This window comes from Monodelphis domestica, chromosome 4 (genome assembly GCF_027887165.1).
Source record: "Monodelphis domestica isolate mMonDom1 chromosome 4, mMonDom1.pri, whole genome shotgun sequence".
Lineage (NCBI taxonomy): Eukaryota > Metazoa > Chordata > Mammalia > Didelphimorphia > Didelphidae > Monodelphis > Monodelphis domestica.
Window position 1 is genome coordinate 40,842,676 of NC_077230.1, and position 12,484 is coordinate 40,855,159.

Consider the following 12,484-nt stretch of genomic DNA (forward strand, 5'->3'; position numbering starts at 1 on the left):
ATTCTGCACACAAAAGGTTTTGTTTCTAAAGTTAGCACCAATCTTCATGTTAAGCAATTTCACAATCTTTCATTTACTACAAATGGTATATGAACCCTAAGCCACATTAAAAAAAAATCAACTAATTTTATCCACTATAGCTTAAATGACTATATTAAATTAAAATTGCACTAATTTATAAATCTTGCTAGAGAGAAGGCTATTTGATTTCATAAGAGTCAGATTTAAGCATAAAAAGCATAAGGAAATCCCCAAATACCTATTACTTTAAAAATTAAAGTATATCTACATAGGATTTAAAGAGAATTTAAGTAATTTGCCCTTTTTTGGGTTTTTGTAAATATTAAAATTTTAAACTTAACAAACACCTAAATAAAAAATGAAAAGTTCCAAATTCATAGGAAAGAGGCTTGTACACAAAACTGAAGTTATTATAGTTAGCTTGTTCTTTTAAAATAAATAATAAATTTAACACATGACTTTCAAAGCTATCCTCTCCTTGTTTCTTATGATCTTCCTTCTGTTTCTGAGTTGATTTTAAAAATTCCTACTGATTTCTTCCTTTCCCACTTATTATAATTTATCTAAATAGCTCCCACCAGAAATCTGCAACACAGATCAAGTATTAAGAACAACAATGGAAGGTGGAAAGAGGGAATAGCAAGAATCTCTGGAAATCTTTTTAGTCACATCAGTATCTCCTTGACCAACTCTAAAAATTAGTAAATTTGATTATTAAATTTACCTTTACTAGGTGTGGAGCATCTTGTCTGTTTAGCTGATATTGGGGCAACTGGTCCCAGTGGACTATCCAGGGATGTCTAAGCACAAGGGCAGCAGTTAATCTTTGATGTGGATCTACATGAAGCATTTTTGAAACAAGATCCTGTAATCATAATAAAAGAAATTTAAATGTTATCTTTTGAGAATGTAAAAAGAGAAATGGGGAGGTTCCAGGACAGAGCCTTGGGAGACACATATACACAGCTAGGAGATAAAGCATTACTTTACCTAGGGAAGGACACTGAGTATGAAGTCAGACAAGTAGGAGGAGAACCTGGAGGAAAGTATATCAGAGGGCTATAGAGGGTGGTCAATATTGTATAATTCAACAAAGAAAAAAGGGTTAGGATTAAGAAAAGACCATCAATTGTATTAGTTAAAAGATCATCAGTAACTTTGGAAAAAGAAGTTTCAGTTGAATAAGGAAGTCAAAAGCCAAACTGAAAAGGGCTGAGATATGAGTGAGAGAAGGAATGCAAACTCTGTAGATATCCTATGATATACTGATTAATGATTAGTAAGAGAGAAGATGATGGAGAAAAGGCAGGATTTCACTTGTGCTCTCCTAAATAATGTCTCAGAAGGATTTATGAAGTGGCAAAACCCACAAAATGAGAGGGTGAAACAATTTTCCAGTCCAAGACTACCTAGAGGGTTAGCAGGAAAAATCAACTGCACCAGGGTCAGAGTGGAGTGCAGTCCAACATAGGTGGGGCCAAGCAGTAAGCCTCAGTGGCAACTAACTTGGCAGCAGTGGCTTCCAGAGTTCATTCCACAGAAAGTATGGGGGATTAACAACTGGTGAAAAGGAGATTACAGGGGTCTCTTTGCTGGCACTGGGCACAGAGTGTATTGCTTATTGCAGGACTGGACACCTGGGTCACAGTCCCTGAGTGAAGAGGAGCATACCAGAGTTTGCTTCAGGATAGCAGTGACCTCCTGGTAACAGTTCCAGGAGGGAAAAAGAGTGCATGAGGTTGTTCACAGACCAGAGCACAGGCCAGGAGATCAGTGACCACAATTCACCTTAGAGTATACCACTTGGAATGAACTGAAAACTTATAGACTTCTAGAACTAACTCTGAAAACAACTGTACAAAAACCGAAGACCATGATAAAAGAGTCAACAGCTTGGTAAAGGAAGAAGCCAAAAATACTGAAGAAAAAGCTCATTTACGAAAACAATTTCTTAAAAATTAGAATTGGAGGGGGCAGCTGGGTAGCTCAGTGGATTGAGAGCCAGGCCCAGAGATGGGAGGTCCTGGGTTCAAATCTGGTCTCAGACACTTACTAGCTGTGTGACCCTGGGCAAGTCACTTAACCCCTATTGCTTAGCCCTTACCATATTTCTGCCTTGGAACTAACACACAGTATTGATTCCAAGATGGAAGGTAAGGGTTATTAAAAAAAAAAAAAATTAGGATTGGAGAAGTGGAAGCTAGTGGCTCCATGAGATAGCAAGAAATAATCAACTGAAATCAAAAGAATAAAAAGAAAATATGAAATGTCTCATTGGAAAACAATTAACCTGGAAAATGAAATGAGGAGATATAATTTAAGAAAAAGTTGTGAAAAAAAAATTCTTTTAAGAAATTACCAATGAAAACTGCCATGATACTCCAGAAGCTGAGGGTAAAATAGTAACTGGTAGAATTCACCGATCACTTCCTAACAGAAATTCCAAAATGAAAACTCCCAGAAATATAGGCAAATTTCAGAGCTTGTAGATCAAAGAGAAAGAAAATAATGCAATCAGCCAGAAACAATTCACCATAATTATAGAGTCACAGTTAGGAAAACAGAAGATTTAGCAGCTTCTCCATTAAAAGACTGGAGGGCCTGAAATATGATATTCTGGAGGCAAAGGAGCAATTGAGAATCATTTACCTAGCAAAAATCAAGTACAATCTCTTAGGGGAAAAAAAGGGAACATTCAATGAACTGATGCAAAGTGAAGTGAGCAGAATCAGGAAAATGGTGTACACAACAACAGCAATATTATACACTGATTAATTGTGAAAGACTTGGTTTTTCTCAGCAATACAATGATCCAAGGTAATTCTAAAGAATTTGTGATGAAAAAATGCTATCCATTTCCAGAAAAAGAGTTCGTGGAGTCTTAATGCAGACCAAAGCATCCTTTTAAAAGAAAACTTTCTATGTGCACTTGTTTTTGTGTGTGTATTTTCTTTCACAATATTCTTTCACAGCATAATGGAAATGCTTTTCATGGATGCACTTTCTTTAGTGTGCAATTAAAACCTGTATCTAAGACTCTATTGATGAATACTTATTAAGAGCCTATTGTATGCCAGGTTCTGGAGATATAAGTACAAAGAATGAAATAATCCATATGTGCAAAGGAAAAGAATAAGTTAAATAATATATAGCATAAATACAGAATTAAGAGTACACTCCAGGCATGGAAATGGCTAGTGCAAAGGCAGAGAAATAGGAGGTTGAGTATTAGACAGTAAATGAGGAATAAGAGAAGATACCAGCAGGAGATAGACTGCAAAGTGAAGGAGGAGCAGTAATATCCAATGAAGAATGGTTCAAGTCTGAGAGGATGTAAGGCTTTAAAAGCTGGGGAGGAAGTCAATATTTTATTCTATAAGCAATAAGAAGTCACTGGAGTTGAGTTGGGGAGTCACATGGTTTTATGTCTGTGCTTAAGGAAAATTGACAGCAGTGTAGGACAGCCTGGGGTGATAAGAGTTTTGAAGTAGGAATACCATTTAGGAGGATGTTGCTATAATGCAAGTGAGAGTTGATGAAGCCTAAATTAAGAGGATTGCTGTGTGAGAAGAGAGGAGGAGTAGGAAGTCTAAGAAGAAGGGTTATTTTGATTACTCTTCAGGTTTGCTAAGCTCAGGGTAAATCTGAGAAGCCAATCAGTTTCAAGCCACTCAGTTGCTTGAAACAAAACAAAACAAAACAAAATATAAAATCAAAGCAACAACTTGGTAGGAATACATTATTTTTATATATCTTCTTTGTTAAATTCACTGGTCAAGCCCTCTTATAGATTGTAAAATAGGGTGCTTAGCAGGTTTAGTGATTAATATGAAGACAAATTAATCCATAATACAGACTATAATGAAACAATAATACTCAACTTTTGTAACTATGAGGGCTGTAGACCAGAAAGCCATATATCAAAAAGATGACTTCTCTCAAAAGGGGAATTTTAAGTTGGGCATCAACAGCAAAGAGATGAGAGAAGTGGGTTAAGAGGAAAGAACCTTGAACAACGTACAGGGAGAAAAAGATGACATGGAAACATTAAAAGAGAAGAACCAGGAATGTACTTCCTTCAGAATCCAAACTAAAGAAAGAAAGCATTAAATATTTCAGTGAGAAAAAGACTGAAAAATGTCATTGCATTTGGATGGCCATTAACCACCTCTGATAGAATTTCAAGAGTGGTAGAGGAGACAGAAGGTAGTAAGGAGTGTATGCAATTTTTTTAAGGACCTTAATATTGTAATTATACTATTTCTTGGGATATTAAAGATGAGAATCCTGAGTAGATTAAACTAACATGTTCATATTAGTCTAATATTATTTGAGTCTTCCAATTAAGTCATTTTGAAAGCATAATAAAAAAGGGTCAAATACCTTTGGGGAAAAAATTAATAGCTCGCCAATTATTTACTTTGCTATAAAGAATACTAAGCATCAATCCAAATAGCTATATCTTTTTCATAACATAAACATAAAATGACATATAATATAAAATTACCTTTGCTGTGTCTGAAACGGAATTCCAATAGCCACCACTGAGTGAGAACTTTCCACTGCCTATTCGTGCCAGTATCTCTTCTGGGGTATCATCAGGACCATTTGCGAATGGAGTGTAGCTAATTTATAAGAAAATTGATATGTGACTAACATGTAAAAAAAAAATGTGGCTTGCTTATAAATGTTACTTTTACTTGGACTGCCCCAGTATAATCAAGGTTGGATATTGTTCAAATGAGAATTACTAGCAGCACTGTAGAGTGTTCTTTGTCTTTGTATATGAAGTACTGGAGTCAGAAAACTTTAGCTTGCTCATCTACCTTACTTGTATGACTCAAGTCAAATCATTTATTTCTCTGTGACTCAAGTTTTCTTACTTGTAAAATAAGTTAGACTCTCTAGCTCTAAAAACTAAACTAAAACTTTAACTTCATAATAAGTGAAGGTATAAGTTGCAAAGAATCTTTCAAGCAAAACCAGCTTTCCTCTTTTTTACATTAAGAGATTTAAGAGGTCACTTCTATGAAGTTTGCTATTCTCAAATTTTCTTTCTTTCTTTCTTTTTTAAAAAAACCCTTACCTTCTGTCCTGGAATCAATAGTGTATATTGGTTCTAAGGCAGAAGAGTTGTAAGGGCTAGCCAATGGGGGTCAACTGTCTTGTCACATAGCTAGGAATGTCTGAGGCCACATTTGAACCCAGGACCTCCCCATCTCTGGGTCTGGCTCTCAATCCATTGAGCTACCCAGCTGCCCCCTAATCTTGAATTTTCTAAGATCTTCATTGGTTCAACTGCTCAATAAACCAAAGTGTTAAAAACAGTGCCTAATTGGCTAGACGGTTGGTGCTGTTGGCGTATGAAGTTTGTTACCATTGATTAATATAAAAAACTGAGGGTAGGCCATCAGTGACTAAAAAACTGTGGATATTTAGTGGTTATTCACTGAAATTCTTCATATTGCAAAACCAGTTTGCCACACAACCTAGCAGATAACAGAAAGTCCTACCTAATGAGAGAATCAAAGAACATTAGGCCTTAGAAACAATTTTATCCAACTTCTCAATTTACAGATGAGATCCCTGAGGTGCAGGAAACAGTGACTTGCCCAAAATCAAACACCTAATAATAGCCCACCTGGACCTTGACTCCTAGTCACCCAGCTCCAAATTCAATATTACTTATACTATACAACACTACCTAATAAAATTGGGAAGAGATACTAATCTTTAAAAAAATCTATACCCAGCTTTGTCTCAAATAAGTAACAGCACAACCAATTCAAGGACTTTTTTCACATAAGCAACAAACTAATAGTAGTCTGCTTATAGATGTGATGTTTATAGCTAAGATTTATATCTAATAGATTTATTGAAGAAAGATTAGTTAAAAATCTTCCACAGGAAAAATAAGTCCATGGTTAAGAAAGGTTAACATTAAACTTAAGATACAAAGCAAGGACTACATTCAAAGAAACACTTATAAAATAGGAACTCACCCAGTAAGCATCGTATAAAGAAGAACACCAAGGCTCCATATATCACATGCAGCATCATATCCTTGTCTTTTTAAAACCTGTAAAAACAATGTTAATATTAATAATTCAGAGAATATTATTAGTCTTAGAGGATAGATTTTGTTTGTTAAAATTAGATTTGTCAAGGTTTATTTACCTTTCTTGAAACAAAGCTACATAACTCCTGAGTAATCTGGCATGCTTTTGTGCTACCCTTCACCACCAATGTTACAAAACTTTGATTAAAATAAATTCTGATAGTAACATTCAATACATTAAGTTCTACTAAGTACAATAAAGTTCAACACAGTAAATGGAAATTAAGGAGTATATATGAATACAGATACATATATAGGATAACAATATTCTTGTTACAAATAATTAGACTACAAATGGTTATAAAATGGAAGACATTCTAGAGGTTGTGAATTTAGGGTTGTGTGTGTGTACACACACACACACACACACGTATGTATACACACAGAGAGAAGGGGAGGGGAATACACTTAGAAAATGTACAAAGCATAGAGGTGGAAGCAGGCAGGTAATGTGAAGGTATGACAAACAGACCTACTTAGCTGAAGCAGAAAATATATATTGAGGAGTAATCAGAAATTCAACTCATAAGTAAGGGCTCTGAAGGCCAGGCAGAGAATTTTGGATCTGATTTAGTGGGGAGAAATACTAAGTTTAAGTAGTAAAGTGACAGCTGAGAATTGTAGGGAATAAAGAACACTGGGCTTGGAGTCAGGAAGATGTGAATTTAAATCTAGCTTCATTTATTGTCTTGTAAATAGAACCTGGGCAAGTCACTTAACCCCCTATATGCCTGTTTACTCATCTGTAAATGGGGGTTAGAGTTAATACCTTACCTCCCAAGGTTTCTGTGAAGACAAAAATATTGTATTTGTAAAGCACTTTGAAAAACCTTAAAGTACTATAGAAATGCTACCTATCAACTTTTTCCTCCTCCTCCTATTATTATAGCTTAGTTTTGTGAACGGAATTCTGGGCTTAAAAGACCTGAGCTTATGTCCTGCCTCAGATATTTATTAGTTCTGTGACTTGGGCAAATCATTTAAAACTGTCAGACTCAGTTTCCTCATATTTAATGGGGCCAGTAACAGCACTTATCTCAGAGTGTTGCTGTGAGGTCCAAATGAAATAACATATGCAAAGCTATACAAATGCAAGATATTATTAGTAATATCTTACTCTTTGTATTCCCAGAATTTGAGCAAAAATCCTAAAACACAGGGATAGAAGCTTAATAAATGCTTTTTGACTGCCTGACTTCATTTACCATACCCTAGCAGCTCTGTGCAGGGCAGGTTTGAATAGACAGATGCCAGAGATAGGGAAATTAGCAGGGAACAGTCTTTGTTGAAGAGATGATTTGGATTAGGAAGGTGGTAAGCTTGCTAAAGGTAAAGAATCTAGAAATGGATGTGGGAATTAGACACCAAAGTTTTGGGTTGTTGGAAAATAGGATAATGGCACTGCTAATGACAGAGAAATAGGCAAGGGTAGTTTTTCTAGAGTTAAGTGGAGATGTTACATAGCAAGTCAGAGATGCATTATTAGAGAGATTAAGAAGTTGTGGCTAAAGATGTGGTACATCTGGTACTGGAAGCATGATTCACTGTACTTCCACAAAAACAAAAAAGGGTTGTCATTTTGCTTAAATTATTTTCATTAAAATATTCTAATTATACTGCTAAAACAGAATTCGGGAACTTTTTTTTGCAATACATATTGAAAACATTTTGTTAAACATAAATCATACAAGGTAATAATATCATAATCACCTCTGGAGCAACAAAATTTGCAGTATAACATGGAGTCATCAGAAGACCATTTTCTGCTCTTAGCTGTTTCGCAAAGCCAAAATCACAAATTCGAATAGACTCCGGGTTACCAGATTCATCTACATAAAGAATGTTGCTAGGTTTTAGATCTCTGTGAACCACCTAATTGAAACATAAATCAAAATGAAAAAATTTTAAGTTTTCATTATTATTCATATTCATAAAAAAAGTAGGCTTATGAGAGTGATTTTAAAGTGTTAATTAATGGAACAGAGTAGCCACTGATCCACAAGCCAAGATTCTAGTATCTGACAAACTGAAGGATATCTACTACTGGGATAAGACCTCTTTATTTAATAAAACTTGCTGGCAAAACTGGAAAGCAGTTTGGGAGAAATCATATTTAGACCAGGAACTTAAACTATGTCATAAGAAGCTTTAAAACAGACATGACCTAAATATAAAAAAGTTACATCATTTAAAAAAAATGGAGAATTACCAAGCAAGACTTAGAAAGAGTCACAAAATGCAAAATAAATAATTTTGACTACATCAAATTAAAAAGTTTTTGTACAAACAAAACCAATGTAACTAAAATTAGAAGGAAAGCAACAAATTGGGAAACAATCTTCATAACAAAAACCTCTGACAAAGGTCTAATTACCCAAATCTATAAAGAGCTAAACCAGTTGTACAAAAAATCAAGCCATTCTCCAATTGAAAAATGGGCAAGGGACATGAATAGGCAATTTTCAGTTAAAGAAATCAAGACTATTAATAAGCACATGAAAAAGTGTTCTACATCTCTTATAATCAGAGAGATGCAAATCAAAACAACTTTGAGGTATCACCTCACACCTAGCAGATTGTTCAACATGACAGCAAAGGAAAGTAATGATGCTGGAGGGGATGTAGCAAAGTAGGGACATTAATGCATTGCTGGTGGAATTGTGAATTGATCCAACCATTCTGGAGGGCAATTTGGAACTATGCCCAAAGGGTGATAAAAGACTGTCTGCCCTTTGATCCAGACATAGCACTGCTGGGTTTGTACCCCAAAGATATCATAAGGAAAAAGACTTGTACAAGAATATTCATAGCTGCGCTCTTTGTGGTGGCCAAAAATTGGAAAATGAGGGGATGCCCTTCAATTGGAGAATGGCTGAACAAATTGTGGTATATGTTGGTGATGGAGTACTACTGTGCTAAAAGGAATAATAAAGTGGAGGAATTCCATGGAGACTGGAATGACCTCCAGGAAGAGATGCAGAGTGAGAGGAGCAGAACCAGGAGAACATTGTACACAGAGACTGATACAGTGTGGTACAAGAGAACGTAATGGACTTCTCCAGTAATGGCTTTACAATGTCCCTGAACAACCTGCAGCGATCCACGAGAACAAACAAACAAACAAAAAAAAACTATCCTCAAGCAGAGGACAAACTGAGGGAGTAAAAACACTGAGGAAAAGCAACTGCTTGACTACAGAGGTTGAGGGGACATGATTGAGGAGAGACGCTAAATGAGCACCCTAATGCAAATACCAACAACAAGGAAATGGGTTCAGAGCAAGGACACATGTGATACCCAGACAAATCGCGTGTCGGCTAGGGAAGGGGTGGCGGGGGGTTGGGGGGTTGGAAAAGAAAATGATCTGTTTCCAACGGACAATGTATAAAAATGACCAAATAAAATAATGTTTTAAAAACTAAAAAAAAAAAAGAGAGAATTGAAGGAGATAACTATGGGAATGGTAAGGTTTCTTTACTAAAGGGTCAGAAGTGATTATAAAAAACAAAATGAATAATTTTCATTACATAAAATTGGAAAGTTTTTGAATCAATAAAATCAGTATACTTATAATTCAGGAATTATAACTGGGGAAAAATCTTTGTATCAAAGATTCTGATAAAGGTCTAATAAACAAGATACACAGAAAATGAATACAAATTTAAGAATAGGAAGTAGAGGATATGAATAATTTTCAAATGAAGACATGCAAGATATTGCATAAACCTTATAAGAACATACTCCAAAAACTCTAAAAACAAAACAAGTCTGAGTTTTCATCTCATATTCAAAAGATTGTTAAAAGAAGAAATGACAAAAATAATTTTTAAATGTTAGAGGAGATATGGAAAGACATGCATACCCTGATGGTATACCAGTGAACTGGTTCAGTTATTTTATTCATTCATTTATTTAAAAACCCTTACCTTGTCTTGGAATCAATACTGTGTATTGGTTCCAAGGCAGAAGAGTGGTAATGGCTAGGCAAAGGGGTTAAGCGATTTGACTTGCCCAGGGTCACACAGCTGGGAAGTGTCTGAGGCCAGATTTGCCTTTACAATGGGTCCATAGGCTACAGGAGGGTCTGGTAGTATGAGAACTAAGGTTCTCCTTATACATTACATAATTTTGTAAAGAGGTTTTGGCTAAGGTAGGCTGGGGTATGAAAACAGCAATCAAGATTAAATACCAGTATGCTATCTTGCTTTCATATATATATATATGAAGAGCAGAATGGCCAGGAGAATAGGGGAGTTAGAACTTTTTATGACAGAATGGTTTTGTCTTCTTAATTCTAAACTTAAACATTAAAACATAAAAGTTAATAAAGCAGGCCTTACACACAGCTAGCCCCCTACACACCCATACCCACCCCACTGTTTAAAACACTTACCCCTTGTGCATGAAGATATTCTACAGTTTTGGTTATTGTGAATAGGACAGCACTAGCCTCTCGTTCAGAGAAAAATTTCTGTCTAAGAATTTTATCCAGTAGTTCACCTCCTTTCATAAGTTCTGTAACTACATAGACATATTTTCCATCATCATAGACCTACAAAATACAAATAACAGTGTGAATGATTTTTTGAAGCTTTGTGTCAAAACAAAACATTTAGCCTACCATACCCAGAAAATAAATTAGAATGTTTTATATTCAACCCAAAATTTCAACAATCATCACAGCCCATAGAGAAAAAAAGCTAGTGAAATCTCGAGTGCTATCTAGTGCAACTCATATGTGAAAAACTCTGTACAACTCACATGACAAGTGACCATTTATTTGGCCTTTGATTAGAGACTACTTCTAACTAATTCTTCTTATGTTATAATGGCCATACTGGCCTACCTGCCCTTGCTTGTCAGTAACATCCCAGTTGCACAAGGTTCTCTTGTCATCTCTGCTGTGTAGAAACCTCCTAGGCACCTTCAAAGCACCATTCAGACACTACTTCCTATGGGATACCTTTCATGAGTTCTCCAGGTATGAGTATTATCCTCTCTTAACTAAAATTAGTTTAAATACACTTACCCACGTATCTATTATTTTCCTCAAACAGAATGTAGGCACCTAGAGAGTACACTTCCACTTTTGTATCTGTATCTTTAGTGTCTGGCCAGTAAGAAGTGATCAATATATGTATACTGAACTGAATCTTGAGCCTTTAACAAACCTGGCCACCTTCCACTGGACCCCATCCAGCTTGTCAACATCCTTCCTAGAATGTGACATTCACAACTGAAAATGCACTACATATTTTCTGGCCAAGGCAGAGGAAAGTAGATCAAGTATCACTTCCATTTTGCACACAATACCCTTTCTAATGAAGTTTAAGATGGAACCATCTCTTCTGGTGTCATGGCACTCTGCTGCATAATACTGTGGCTACAAAAAAACCCCCAATTTTTTTTAAACCTATGCTTTTTGCTTAGAATCTATATTAATTATCAGTTCCAAGGCAGAAAAGTGGTAAGGGCCAGGCAATTGGAGTTAAGTGACTTGCCCATGGTCACAGAGCTAGAAAGTGTCTGCAGCTACATTTGAACCCAGTACTCTGGTTCTATCTACTGAGCCACCTAGATGCCCTCAGATCTTTTAAAAGAGGAATTATTTTTTAAGATACTTATTATCTGGCCATTCTTACTCAATTTTGAATCTGTAAAGATGGTTTTCCATCCAAGTATAAGACTTTACATTTAACCCTATTAAATTTCAGTTTTAGACTTAGGACAAGCTGTCAAGAACTTCTGACTTATAGCTGCTCTTTTTGTGGCGGTAAAGAATTGGAATTTAAGGGGTTGCCCATCAGTTGGGGAAAGGCTGAACAAATTGTGATGGTAATGGAATTCTATTGTGCTGTAAGAAACGATGAATAGGATGATTTCAGAAAGAGCTGGAAAGACCTACATGAACTGATGCAGAGTGAAATAAACAGAACCAGGAAAGTATTACACACACTAACAGAAATACTGTGATCAACTGTGACAGACTTAGCTATTATCAGGAATAATGATCCAGTATATTTCTGAGGGATTTATGACAAAGAATATTATCTATCACTAGAGAAAGAACGGTTGGAGTCAGAATGCAGATGAAAGCACATGATTTTTCACCTGTTTATTTGGGTTTATGTTTTGAGGTTCTGGCTTTATAATATTACTCACTTACAAAAATGAACAGTATGAAAATATGTTTTGCCTGATTTTATATATATATATAAATAAAATTAAAATCCAGATTGAATTGCCTACCAGCACTGGGAGGGGAAAAGAAAGGGAGGAAGAGAGAGAAGTTTGACCATATAACTTAGGAAAACTTGTGTGGAAATTTTTTATAATATGCAATTG

At 35.6% G+C, this 12,484-nt stretch overlaps 1 protein-coding gene across 9 annotated transcripts in view; it reads right to left on the reverse strand.

The window, feature by feature from the left end:
- The window catches only part of RPS6KA3 (ribosomal protein S6 kinase A3), a 110,934-nt gene that overhangs the window by 5,992 nt on the left and 92,458 nt on the right, over positions 1-12,484 (reverse strand). For all 9 annotated transcript variants that reach the window (XM_056793330.1, XM_007493438.3, XM_007493436.3 and 6 more), the window contains 5 exons: positions 10,533-10,691; positions 7,850-8,011; positions 6,024-6,100; positions 4,529-4,646; positions 746-886 (listed from right to left, as the gene is read on the reverse strand). In XM_056793330.1, coding sequence (XP_056649308.1) covers positions 746-886; positions 4,529-4,646; positions 6,024-6,100; positions 7,850-8,011; positions 10,533-10,691 — 657 coding nt within the window. The remainder of the gene's footprint in view (positions 1-745; positions 887-4,528; positions 4,647-6,023; positions 6,101-7,849; positions 8,012-10,532; positions 10,692-12,484) is intronic.